The 12003-nt window shown below is 61.7% G+C and overlaps 1 protein-coding gene and 1 long non-coding RNA gene across 7 annotated transcripts; one reads left to right on the plus strand and one right to left on the minus strand.

The window, feature by feature from the left end:
* The first annotated feature begins 1018 nt into the window (after positions 1 to 1018).
* Positions 1019 to 6222, plus strand: LOC138846610 (uncharacterized). Of its 2 annotated transcripts, XR_011384151.1 has the most exons (3): positions 1019 to 1920; positions 2286 to 3200; positions 5949 to 6222. It is a non-coding gene; the product is annotated as an uncharacterized lncRNA (long non-coding RNA). The 2 variants fall into 2 exon arrangements; XR_011384150.1 differs by lacking the exon at positions 5949 to 6222 and having other exon boundaries at positions 2286 to 4209.
* A 1489-nt stretch (positions 6223 to 7711) lies between these two features.
* On the minus strand, positions 7712 to 11781 carry LOC100345649 (leukocyte immunoglobulin-like receptor subfamily A member 6). 5 transcript variants are annotated; one of them, XM_051828738.2, is made up of 8 exons: positions 11508 to 11778; positions 11311 to 11346; positions 10856 to 11143; positions 10450 to 10752; positions 9653 to 9952; positions 8316 to 8366; positions 8061 to 8218; positions 7712 to 7945 (listed from the first exon to the last, which is right to left on the minus strand). In XM_051828738.2, exons 1-7 carry the CDS (start codon positions 11554 to 11556, stop codon positions 8082 to 8084), a joined length of 1164 nt encoding a protein of 387 aa, XP_051684698.2. In that variant the 5' UTR covers positions 11557 to 11778; the 3' UTR covers positions 7712 to 7945; positions 8061 to 8081. The 5 variants fall into 5 exon arrangements, with proteins under 5 accessions (XP_051684698.2, XP_069918985.1, XP_069918987.1 ...); XM_070062884.1 differs by having other exon boundaries at positions 7712 to 7798; positions 11508 to 11776; XM_070062886.1 differs by lacking the exon at positions 8061 to 8218 and having other exon boundaries at positions 7712 to 7798; positions 11508 to 11781.
* Positions 11782 to 12003: the final 222 nt, after the last annotated feature.

Consider the following 12003-nt stretch of genomic DNA (forward strand, 5'->3'; position numbering starts at 1 on the left):
CCCAGCTCCAGGGCGGCACTGGGCTCTGAGCAGCCAGCAGCGCTGAGGCAGACACAGCGGTAGCGCCCTGCGTACACCTCGGCCATGAGAGGGTGGGGAACTTGGCCTTGTTTCCGGGCTCCAGGGGCATCGCTCTGTCCCAGGGCTCTGGGATTCCCTCTCTATACAGATGGCACTCCTAGGCCTCCAGGGTCCCCAACACCACAGGGCCCCAGGCCTGCCCAGGGCGATCACAGAGCCTGGCTCAGCCCGGAGGCTGGGTCTGGGGAGGGTCCCTGGAAGGACACCAGAGGCTGGGTCCCAGGACCCTCCCAGACGCCCTCCTCACCAGACAGGGCTGCTGCCCCACTCCAGCTGCCCGGGGTGGCCCTTGTCCCATGGCGGGGGGGGGACCCGGCACAGTGGGGGGCACGCTCACCTGCCTGCACTCGGGTCCTGGGGCCGCACAGCCCTGGAGGAGAGCTCCCCGTGAGAGGGTTTCCCCTGCCCCTGCGCAGGTCCTCTCCTCCCCGGGGCGCCTGAGCCTGGGGTCTCCAGGGAGCAGGGCCTGGCTGTGAGGGGGGCGGGGTTCCTCCCAGAGCAGGGTCTCCCCTCCCCATCTTCCCGTCTCCCCAGGCAGAGCAGGACCACGAGGGCGGGGGTCATGGCGTCCTCTCCGCCGGCCCCGGCACAGCGCCCGCGGAACGGACATACACCGGGTGTGGACGCTCGGAGGCCGGGTCCTCCCAGCATCGCAGGGCTGTTCCGCCCGCAGCCCCACAGGAAGGGGCACCACCCCCACCCAGCCAGGCCCTCAGTCCCCAGGATGGGGGCACAGGCGCCCTGCAGGGATGGGGCCCCGCCCCGCCCTGTCAGCCGGCTCCGCCCTCCTCTCCCAGGGCCAGGACCCAGCACCAAGGACACGGGCCTCCCGGAGCCGCCCCTCAGGTGGGCTGATGCGCCCCGGGGTGGGGTCGTCCCCGCCCTCAGCCCCTCCTGTGGGGTCGCAGCCCGGCCACTTCCGGAGGATGCAGGTGGGCACAGCCCCGCTCCCGCCCGGCCCGGAGGTCCCGGGGCCCGACCCAGGGCGGGGGAGGCCCGGACGCCCCCTCCGCCGCGGACGCCGCTCCCACGCCCCTCAGCCACAGCTTCCCCTGACCCGACCACCCCGCTGCGGGGCCCTGAGGCCTCCCAGGACCTGCGCCGCCCCCTCCCTGCCGCCTGCCCTGACTCCCGGGGGAGGCGCCCTCACTGCGTCCCCTCACACACCCCTCTGCCCTGAGCCTCAGCTTCCCCGTGTGGGCGGACACGGACTCACCTGAGGCGGCCTCGCGCACACGCACACCGACTCTGGACTGCGCAGGTGCACGTCAACAAGGGATTGCGCAGGCGCACACCGCCACTGGCCTTGTGGACACAGCCCAACACGTGACTGTACATATGCACAGGACAGGACTGCGCATGCGCATGATGACACGCTACTGCGCATACGACGACAAGTGACTGCGCAGGCGCACGCCGACATGCTGCGCTCACACGTCACTGAGGGGAGTGCGCGGTGCTTTGCCACTGTCTCCTTAATCAAGAGTGCGGGAAACGTGAACCCTGACTGCTGCTCTGCGCGGCCCTGCAAGCCCTCGCCAGAGCAGGTGGGCGAGAAGAAGCCGCAGAAGCGTCCGAATTGGGAAGGAAGAAGCCATGTCGTTTCTCTTGGCTGATGACGCCATCTTACCTAAGACTACCTCTCTTTGCTGATGACGTCATCCTACCTAAAGACAACCCAACGTCTCAACCAGAAACTGCCCTCACTGGTCACCGTCAGGTCGCAGGATCGCGGTCCACACACGAACTCCCGTCAGCGCTCCAAGGGAGATCCACACAGCTCCACTTAGCAGAGCCCAGACCTCCAGCAGCCTGGAGTGAATTCCTCTGCTGCAGGAGGTGAATGCAGGGACCCCGTGTGGGTTCACAGCGCATCTGCGGCTCGGGAACAGGGGGATCAGTCCGAGGGGCGCACTCGGGGGGCGGCCCTGGGAGGTCACCGTGCTGTCCACATGCAGGGGATTAGAGGAAGGGAACTCAACCATGCTCCAGCGTGTGCACCGCTCGTGGCTGCTGTGCTGTGCCCAAGCCCACCTGGCTCAGCTGACCTCCTGTCCCCAGGGATACTGACTGGGGGAGGGCAGAGGATGTGAGCTGAATGTGGTGGGGGGGGGGCGAGAAGCCATTCTCGTCGCATCCTTGCCCGAGTTGTGGTGCCCTGTACTGCTTTCCCACACTCCTCTTCACACCCCTGCTGTGGACAGGGCCCTGGACAGCCAGCCGCGAGCCTCTGCCAAGGACACAGCGGGTCTGAGAGACACCTACCTGTGACCACGCGCTCCAGGGCACCACTGGGGGCCGCCACACCTGGGGGCTGCCACGGTGGCAACTACAGAGATACGGGGGTTCTAGGACCAGAGCCAAGGTTCCCCGGCACCCTGGTGTCAGCGCTGTGGCAGGGAGCCATTTCCCTCTGGGCTCACTGGAACTTATCCAAGAGGACGCTGGAGAGGAAATCACAGGAAAATGTTCTGTCCTGGCCTCACCCCAGACCCTGTTCCACGGCCAGGCAGGGCTTGTCACAGGAGCCTGAGAGAAGGGGTGAGGGCAGCACACTTTCTCCTTTTGAAGAAGAGTTACTTTGAAGCCAAAGGTTGTATTTGTGTCTATTTGTCACGTAAACATAAAACACGCGCACACACACACACAGAGTGGAAGAGCTAACCCAAGCTAGATAACGTGTGCATTACCTCACAGACTTATTGTGTGGTGGGAGCATCTGACACAGTTTTAAGCAATTTCAGCTGCCCATGCAGTGAGTGTTATTAACTACAGTCGCCATGACGCACACTACACCTCTAGACCTCTTCTCCCACGTGATTCTGTAGCTCTGCTCTCTGACCTGCGGATCCCACGCCCTCCCCTGGTGACCACCATGGTGCTCCCCGAGTCCCTCACAGCCCACACCTGAGTGACTTCCCGCGTGGGTTTTCCTCTGTGCCTGGCTTGTCTCACTCCCACAGTGTCCGCAGTGCCTCGGTTTGCTGCAAACGTCCGGATTTCACTCGTTCCATGGCCGAGTCTAATTCCACTGCGTGGACGCCTTGCTTCGGGCCCCATTCGCCTCGGTTGATCGATGACAGCGATGTGAGCTGCGCCGCAGGAACGCGGGCGTGCAGGTGTCTAAGTGTCTCCTCCCCGTTAGCTCCTCCCCTGTGCCCGACCTGCGCTAGGAGAAGGGAGCGGTGGGGGTCTGGGCCCCAGGATCCCCTCTCTGTCCCACACTGTTGTGGACAGGTGAGCCAAGGAGCCGCCCACGCGCTCAGGGAGTTGGCACCGTCGAGAAGTAAACCAGGAAGCGGGCGTGGTACTAAGGGCTCCAGGGGCCAGGTGGGGCTGAAGGGGGAGGTGCTGTGTAGAGAGAATGTTCATGGACCGGAAATGCCAGACGCACACTTCCGGAAACCCGGGATCCTCGGGCGTGCATATAAAGACCCCAGTCCCCTCTGCCGGATAGCTGCAGTATCAGACACGCTCTTCCGGAGACCCCCCTGCACACTATCTTTAGGAACCACAAAAGTTCTCTTCCGGAAACCCGGGAATCTCGGGTGCTCTCTGGAGACCCCCACACACCAACTTCATGAAATTAAGAGACCCTGCACTTCTCTTCCGGAAACCACAGACGTGCTCCTCCGGAAAGCAGGGGCCTAGACGCCCCCTCCAGATACAGCAGGTTGGGCCGCCCTGGGGGTAGAGCTAGAGTGAAGGCTGGGCCGGAGCAGGTGCGTTGCGCTCCACTTCTCAGGCGTGGGTTGACGTAGACTTCCTTCCACACAGAATGTGCAGGGAGGAACGGTGACGCTCCCTTGGGAACCAAGTGCCCCAGATCCGCAGCAGCAGCCAGGCTCCTGGATCCTCTGGATCCCTGCTGGGCTGTGCTGGGGACAGCTCTTTTCTCCCATCTTCTGCGTAGTGACCCATCACCCAGTCCTGTCACACAGCTTCCCAGGGCAGGGCTTCCTTGAAGGTCTTGCACATGTTCTTGAAAATTGTCATCAAGGTCAACGCCAACAAGGGAATTGAATGGCCTAAAGAGACAGAGAGAACCAGAGGCAGTGTGAGATCCTGCAGAAGATAAAGGATTAGGTTCCAACACAGGAAATCTAAATAAACCATGGACTAGTTGAGCTAAGGGTGCTGGGAAGAAATGTGCCATATTAACCTACAATGCTAACAGGGAGCTGGGTGAAGGGTCTATAGCAACTCCATGTGGTAACTTCTCATTTGTTCCCTAAAACCATTCTCGAAGTCTATTAAAAATCAGGTAAAATTCCCACATGAGGGCTGAAGACCCTGGATGTCTCCTCACCCAGCACCACCAACTCTAGGGCAACACTGGGGGCTGCCCAGGTGACCCTCCCTCTGTCGATACTGGTAACACCCTGGGGTGTTGTATCCGTGGGAGTCCTCCCTCTGTCGCACTGGTAACACCCTGCAGTGCTGTATCCATGGTAGTCCTGATGAATCAGCCTCCTTCTGCAACCCCAGTTCCTTCTCCACCACCTCGTGTGTGGCTTCCCAGGATCTCCAGTTGGGACAAGGAAGATACAGGGGTTTCCTGGCATGGGATCTTCACAAACACACTCGAGGGAATCACAGAACCTAGTGTGGCAGATATGATAGGACTGGCAATATCCCTTGGAAAAAATGCAGACTAGATTTCGATGGACTGTCAGAGAGATACCATTTTTTCCCTGTTCGTGGGGAGGTGGGGTAGGGCAGAAATAAATTAAGATGAAAGGCTTATCATTATTTTCTCTTAAAATACTTAAAATTTTGTTTGAAAGGGGAAGAGAGAGAGGGAGAGATCTCTTGTTTGCTGGTTCACCCCCCAAATGCTGGCAATAGCCAGGGCTGTGCTACGCAGTCAGGAGCCTGGAGCTGCAGCCAATCTCCCTCCTGGGGCAGGAACGAGCACTGAGCCACTGCCTGTCTCCTAGGTGTGCAGTAATGGAAGCCACCTCAGAGGCAGATCTGGACCTAACCCAGGCACTCAGCTGTGGGATTCAGGCATCCAATCAGGGACTTAACTGCTGTACCAACTCCCACTCTCTAATTCTGTTCTCAAAAAGTGTTAATGAAATCCAGTCATTTGTGGAGAAATGGCTGGGACTGGAGAACATTAAGTGAAATACGCCTTCCCAGGAATCCAGTGTAAGTTCTCCCTTCTAAGCAGAAGTCGGAAAAGTTGGTCTCATAGTAGCAGAGTAGGATGGTGACCACTATCGCTGAAAAGGGTCTGGGGGAGAGATGAGGGAGGTTTGGTCCCCGGGTCCCAAGGTGGAGTCAGATAGAGGAACGGCTCTGTCTGCACAGCACAGGAGGCACCCATGGCTCACATAACCTGTTGAGTGTTTCTACAAAGAACTCGAGGAGAGGAGCTGGGGCCCAAACACAGGACATGACGAGATGGGAACGCCCTGGTGTGATCAGCACACCTTCAAATCCCACGCTGCACCTCCCAAATTATTATGTGTTCATTTAAAGGGAAAAATAGCTGGCAAATATGTTGTTGGTGTTTGTGTCTTCCTCCTTTGTCGAGCTGAAATTCACAGAGCACAGATTACAGACCTAACAGAAATTTAATTCATGCTGTAGCTACCTCTCACATTCACTGTGTCGTGTACCCACCAGCAACTGTCACAAACATCTTCATTAGCAGAGACAGAAACCCCAGACCCACTCAGCAGGCATCTGCATGCTCCCTCCCCACACCCGAGTCCACGTTCTGCCCTCTGAATCTGCACCCCCGGGCACCTCTCAGAGCAGAATCAGACCAGGTGTCTTTGTGACACCGGCTGATTTATGTATTGTCATATCTTCAGGGTTTCTCCACGATTATCCAGACCCTCCTTCTTTTCTAACAGGAGAGTGTCAGCCGTGTCTACAAACACCGCCTGTTGTGGACGCACTCACCTGTTGTGCTTATTCTGGTTGCTGGCATCTTTGGGCTCATGTGAATGAGGCTGCTATGAACCCGTGGATGCAACACCTGCTTGGGTTCCTGCTTCAATCCCTGTGGTTATATGTGCAGGAGAGGAACTGTTGGACTGTCAGGCACTTATGAGAAACAATGTTTTCCTTCTTTAGTGTGCCGAAATTCAAATAACATTAAACCAGCCCTTTAAAGTATATACTGTGCTGACTAACTACATTAACAATGTTGTACACCATTAACTCTTTAAAAATATATTTTATTTATTGGAAAGAGTTACGGAGCTAGATAGAGAAAAGAGAGAGAGAGAGAGAGAGAGAGAGAGGTCTTCCATCTGCTGGTTCACTCCCCAAGTGGCCACAAAGGGCAGAGCCAGGGCTATCTGGGGCCAGGAACCAGGATCTTCTCCCCATCCCCCCTGCGGGTGCAGGGACCAGGGACTTGGACCACCTTCTGCTGCTCTCCCAGGTGCATTAGCAGGGAGCGGGAGCGGATGTGGAGCAGCTGGGACTCCAACCCTGGCCCCTATGGGATGGCAGCACTGCAGGCTGGGATTGAACCTGCACTGCCACAGTGCCGGCCCCACATGAACTCTTCTAGCTCCATTGTCACCCCCCCAAATGCCCCACACTCACTAAGCTGCTCCCAGTCCCTCCTCGTCCCTAAGGCACTGCTTGGCCTCCATGGAGTTTGGAGTTCTGCTTTCCCGGGAATCCCTCCCCATGCCCGACTCTGCTCTGCACTCTCAGAGGGCGGGGCTGGCGCTTGGAGAACCCACGCCACTCGCTCAGTACCACAGCTGAGACCACGCAAGCCCGGGCTGGAAGCTGGGGACATCTCAGTCCAGACTCTGAGCTTTCTACTCCGCAAGGGGGGCGCGCCCAGTCCTGGCACAGTCAGAACCACTAACACAGGGCCTGCACAAGTGTGATTCACGCTTTGGGACAGGACAGAGGGTGGGGCGTGGGGACGGCACAGTTCCAGGAGCAGGATTCAGCCCGGGCTGCGGGAGGCCAGGAGGCAAGCAAGCAGCCTGGATTGAGTCATTCAAGCCGCCAGCCCTGAACAGGGACTCCGCGTCTTGAAGCCCTCTGTTCTCAGCTGGACCCCGACCCAGGGGAGGCGCCCACCTCACGCTGCCTCCCCTTATCCACGTGCTTCTCTGTTAGCCCCTTAGCACCGAGCCCGACTGAGCTCTGTGCAGAGACCGAGGGCAGTGTGCCACGTGCCCCAGGACGGTTGGGAGGCAGACACACCTGGTGCAGGTGGGCCGACGGAGCCGACTTTATCCATAGAAGCAGGGGAGGACTCCTTGTACTTGGTGCCGTCACCCTGACTAGGGAGTAGCACTGCCTTCACGCGGCAGGAACCCGAGGTGCACAGCGGGGCCCTGACGGAGGAGCCCCCGGCACCCGGCAGGCAGCTGGGGGCGTCTCTTCCCAGCCCGCATCACAGACCTCACAGGGGCTCCTGGAGGGTGGCCGTATGACGGCTAGCGGCACCCCACAGAAAGCATGCTTGTTTCAGAGCGGCCGCTAAGCAGTGCCCAGACACCCGCCCGTCAGTCTCCCGGGCACCGGTTCCCGTGTGACCCTTCTGAGCCCCCACACGCAAGGCGTCCCAAGCCCAGGGAAGGACTCGGGGCCTGAGAGGCCGTGAGCGTCCCGTGTGGGATGGACCTCGCCCACCCTGAAATCCGATTTCGCTCGTTTATTCTGTTACTTGGCGCAAGCTCCGTGTTCTTGGCTGGAAACGCGGATTCTCACGCATGCGCACTGGGAACTGCATGCACCAGAAACAGAGCAAAAGGCTCCGTGAGAGTAGAGCAAGGCGGGAGGCGGGTGCGGGTCTACATGCGGCCTGCAGGTGGCGCTGTCCCACCGGAGAGCCAGGCGGGATAGGACACAGCCACAGGGCAGAAGTCCACAGCTGAATAGAGAGCCCCTGAGGCCCCCAGACAGCTCCCAGCACCCACACTAGGGGGGACAGTTCCCCACTGTGCACCCGACTCCCCCCTCCCCGCCCCCAGGGAGCGGCCTCTGACCCAGGCTGTCCTCTCTCCAGGTCACTGCTGGCCTGCAGCCCGGGTCCTCTTGTGGCTGTACCAAGCATCTGCCAGCAGAAGCCCAATGCCCAGCAGGACCAAGCCTGCTATACCCATGCGGATGAGGTTCTCCAGGGTGTGGTCCTCGGGCGCTGAGGCTGGGGGCGTACATGGAGGGGTCACCTAGGCTGGCTCACCGGAGTCCACCTCCCCACAAGCAGCCTGAGCTCTGGGTCCGGCCTGTAGCTCACTCACCAGTGGGGGAGTCTGGCTGCGGGCGCGAGGGGCTGCTGGGCTCCGGTCCTCCTGAGAACAGGGACGGGACGGTGAGGAGGAGGAGACCCCGCCCTCCCCATGCACTCAGCTCTGAGGACCCGGGCCCACGGCTGGCGGGGGCCATCAGGGGCTCCTGAGTGTCAGAGACACAGAGGGGCAACGTCCAGGGCAGCCTCCCCTCCCCCCCACCTCAGCCTGTGCACCTGCTGCTCTGTCCTCTTTATCTGTGGTCAACTAAGTCTTCATTATCTTGACACAGCCACCATGGGACACACACACACACACACACACACACACACACGTGTTTCCTAAGCGGTGGTGCTCCACTGTGTTCCACAATCAGTATTCCTGAGTGAGAAGACCTGGAACAACCAGGTCACAGTGTAGACCTCGGTGACTATCGGTAGTTACAAGCTCAGGGACACAACTCACAGTGAACATGGACACAGACAGCACACATCGCAGTGGGCACTGTGCAGGGACGCAGCTACAGACGTGCGCATACTGAAACAGGCCAGGCTGCCCAGGGATCGGGAAGCCAGGAAGTGAGATTTCCCTTCCCTCTGGGCTGATGGGAACTTTGTCAGGAAATCAGAGCCCAACCAGGGTCGGGGGAAGGAGTCCCCACAGGAACAAACGCTCCACTGCTGCTCCTCCACTGAGCTGCTCTTCAGGAGAATAAAGGGGCCCAGACCTCCCTGAGGGTTGTCACAGGGGGCGGGGCTTGGGAGCCATTGCACCTGCAGGTCCCCACCCCTCCCCGGATGAGGGCGCAGTATGGGCAGGACTGGGCCTGGCTCTGCCAGTTCTGACCTGAGGCGCAGGGCAGGGAGGGCGCCCCCTGCGTCCAGGTGCCCTTGTGAGTGGGAAACAGCACCGTGCACTGAGCACTGCTGTGCCCCAGGCACACGCTGGGTCTCTGCATTCACCCCCTGAGCCGCCACCACCTCACAGCGCACACGGCCACCCCTCCCCTCTCCCCAGGGACCTGGACCCGGAGGAGTCCCCACCCGGGGCCGGGTGACCCAGGGCTGCACACCTTTGTGTCTAGGGAGTCCCCTCGCCCTTGTGGGCTCCATGAGAGGCCTGTGCACCCAGCCCAGTTCCCATCTCAACTCGAGGGCCCCTGATCCATCCACTCCACTGCCCACCCAAACCCCATACCACAGAGGGTGACCTGGGCCCCGGAGCTGGAGACCTCTGCTGCTCCCTGCTCCCTGGTGACCTCCCCTGGGGCTCCTCCCCAGCCCAGCCCTCTCCTGGGGACAGCCCTGCACTGACCAGGACCACCGTGGGGACAGGGCTGGGGCCCTCACCTGACACCTCGAGCTGCAGGGGGTCACTGGGCCATGACCACAGGTAGGGGTCAGTGCTGTGGGCGCTGTAGCACCTGTAGGTGCCCCCGTGGGCCGAGGTCACAGGCCCCAGCGTGAAGGTCGCCTGAGCAGCTGTGGCCGAGCCCAGGACACGCAGGCGCTGGGGAGGGGCGCCTGAGTCCACCTTGTGCAGGAGAAAGGTGTCCATCGCCTCCTCAGAGCCACAGCGCAGGGCCACCATTGCTCCCCTGCGCACCGAGGGCCCCGGCTGGGCCTGCAGGGAGGGTTTCCTGTACATCCCTGGGAGAGAGGACGGAGTGTGGAGGGAGCAGCCCCTCCCTCCCCTCAGGGCAGCTTGGGTCTCCTGGGGTCCCTGTCCCTGCTGGCTCCACTCCCCTCCCAGAGACACAGCCCCACTGGACCTCTGGCCCAGAAATCTCTGCACTCCACAGCCCCAGGGCACAACCCGGGCCTCGCCTGGGGCAGACAGGACAGGACGGGCAGGGGCTTCCCACATGCAAGAGCATGTCCAGGGGGGCCCTGGAGTCCACCGTAGCACCTGTACCCGCCCCCAAGGGAGCCGCTCACGGGGCCCAGGAGGAAGTCGGGGCTGGGGCCTGGTCAGCGCAGCAGGGCTGAGAGGGAGGGCTCCCTGTGCAGCCCTGAGAGGGGGATGGACCCACGCTCAGCCACACATCCCACAGCCAGCAGGGTCTGAGCTGATCACCACCCACACGGGGTCAGACTTCCCGAATCGCCCACCCCCACCCAGGCTCCCTGGGCACTGGGCCCCTCACCTGTGACCTGAAGCTCCAGGGGCTCACTGGGCAGGGACCACACATAGGGCTGGCTGCTGTAAGCGCGGTAGCACCTGTAGATGCCCCCGTAGGTGCTGTCCACGGAGCCCAGGAGGAAGGTGGCCTGCCACACCCCAGCCCCACGGGAGAACCTGGCTTCCGGGCTGTGCAGGGGGCCGGCTCCGCCCTCCTTTAGCAGATGTGCAGTGCCCGCCTCATCTGAGCCACACGAGAGGGACACGTTCTCTCCTGACGCCACCACGAGGCTTGGCTGGGCTGACAGGGAGGGTGCCGGGAACATCCCTGCAGGGGAGGGCAGAGCCGTGTTGGGGGGCTGCTGCCTCGTGCACCCCACTTGGCTTCCTTCTGTGACCTGGAGCCACTCTAGGCAGGGGACACCCCTTACCTGTCACCACCAGGGTCAGGGGGTCACTGGGCTGGGAGGGGCCGAGCGGGGTCTGATACACACACCGGTACTGCCCTGTGTGGTAGGAGCTCATGGACATGGTGATGGGGAAGTCAGCCTTGTGTCTGGAGTCCTGCTGAGCCTGCACTACCCAGGACTGAGGGCGGCCCTCTTTATACACACAGTAGATCTCAGCCTGCAGAGACCCCTGGCACCAGAGGGTCACAGGACTCCCCACGGCGACCAGGGGGCCTGGGTCGGCCCAGATGGAGGGCTTGGGGAGGGCCCCTGGAAGGGAATCAGAGCTGCAGACCCCGGGTGCCGCCCCTCCCCCGCCCCCTTCCCCAGCTCCACTCCCAGCCCCTCCCAGCCATCACCATCAGCCCAGCCCACTGGGCTCCTCAACCCTGAGCTGCCTGGGCCCCTGGGGCTGAGCCAGGTCAGGGGAGACTCACCCGCCTGTGCCCCATCCCCTGGCACCCGGCACAGCCCTGGAAGAGAGGTCCCCGTGAGAGCTACTCCCCACTCCCCACCCCTGCAGAGACGACCAGGTCTGCCCTGGTCCTCTGAGCCCTGGGGTCCCAGCTGGCGCAGGGCGCTGTCCCCTCCTGCACCTGTAGGGGATCCCATTGTCCCCATGTCCCCAGCTCACCCAGGCAGAGGAGGGCAGTGAGGGCTGGGGTCTGGGCCCCGCCGCCCATGGTCCCTGTGGAGCAGAGCAACTGTGAGGTGCAGAGGCCCAGAGCCCGGCTGGAGATGAGCGGGGAGACGTCACGGGTTCCTCATCTGCGGCCTCACAGGGAGGGAGCAGCCCCTCCCTTGCTGTCCCTGAGGACGGGCCCAGGACAGAAAAGGCTTTGGGGACCATGGGACCAGGCCTCCGCCACCGCTACCCCTGTGCTGTGCCTGCCTGGTCTCCGCCCCCCCTGCCCACTCCAGCCCCACCAGGGGGTGCCCCTCATGGGCGGGGCCTAGGAGCTGCCCGGTTAGGGTTCTGGTTCTCCCTGCACAGGCACTTCCCCTTCCTGAGCTGTTGAGTGCAGGTGTGGGGGCTGGGGTGGGGGAGGGGAGGGGAGGGGGAGGGCTGGATCCCGTGGGGAGGGTGACGGAATCTTCCAGGCCTTTGGCGCTGACAGGGGGGATGAAGA

Source organism: Oryctolagus cuniculus, chromosome 18 (assembly GCF_964237555.1).
Source record: "Oryctolagus cuniculus chromosome 18, mOryCun1.1, whole genome shotgun sequence".
Lineage (NCBI taxonomy): Eukaryota > Metazoa > Chordata > Mammalia > Lagomorpha > Leporidae > Oryctolagus > Oryctolagus cuniculus.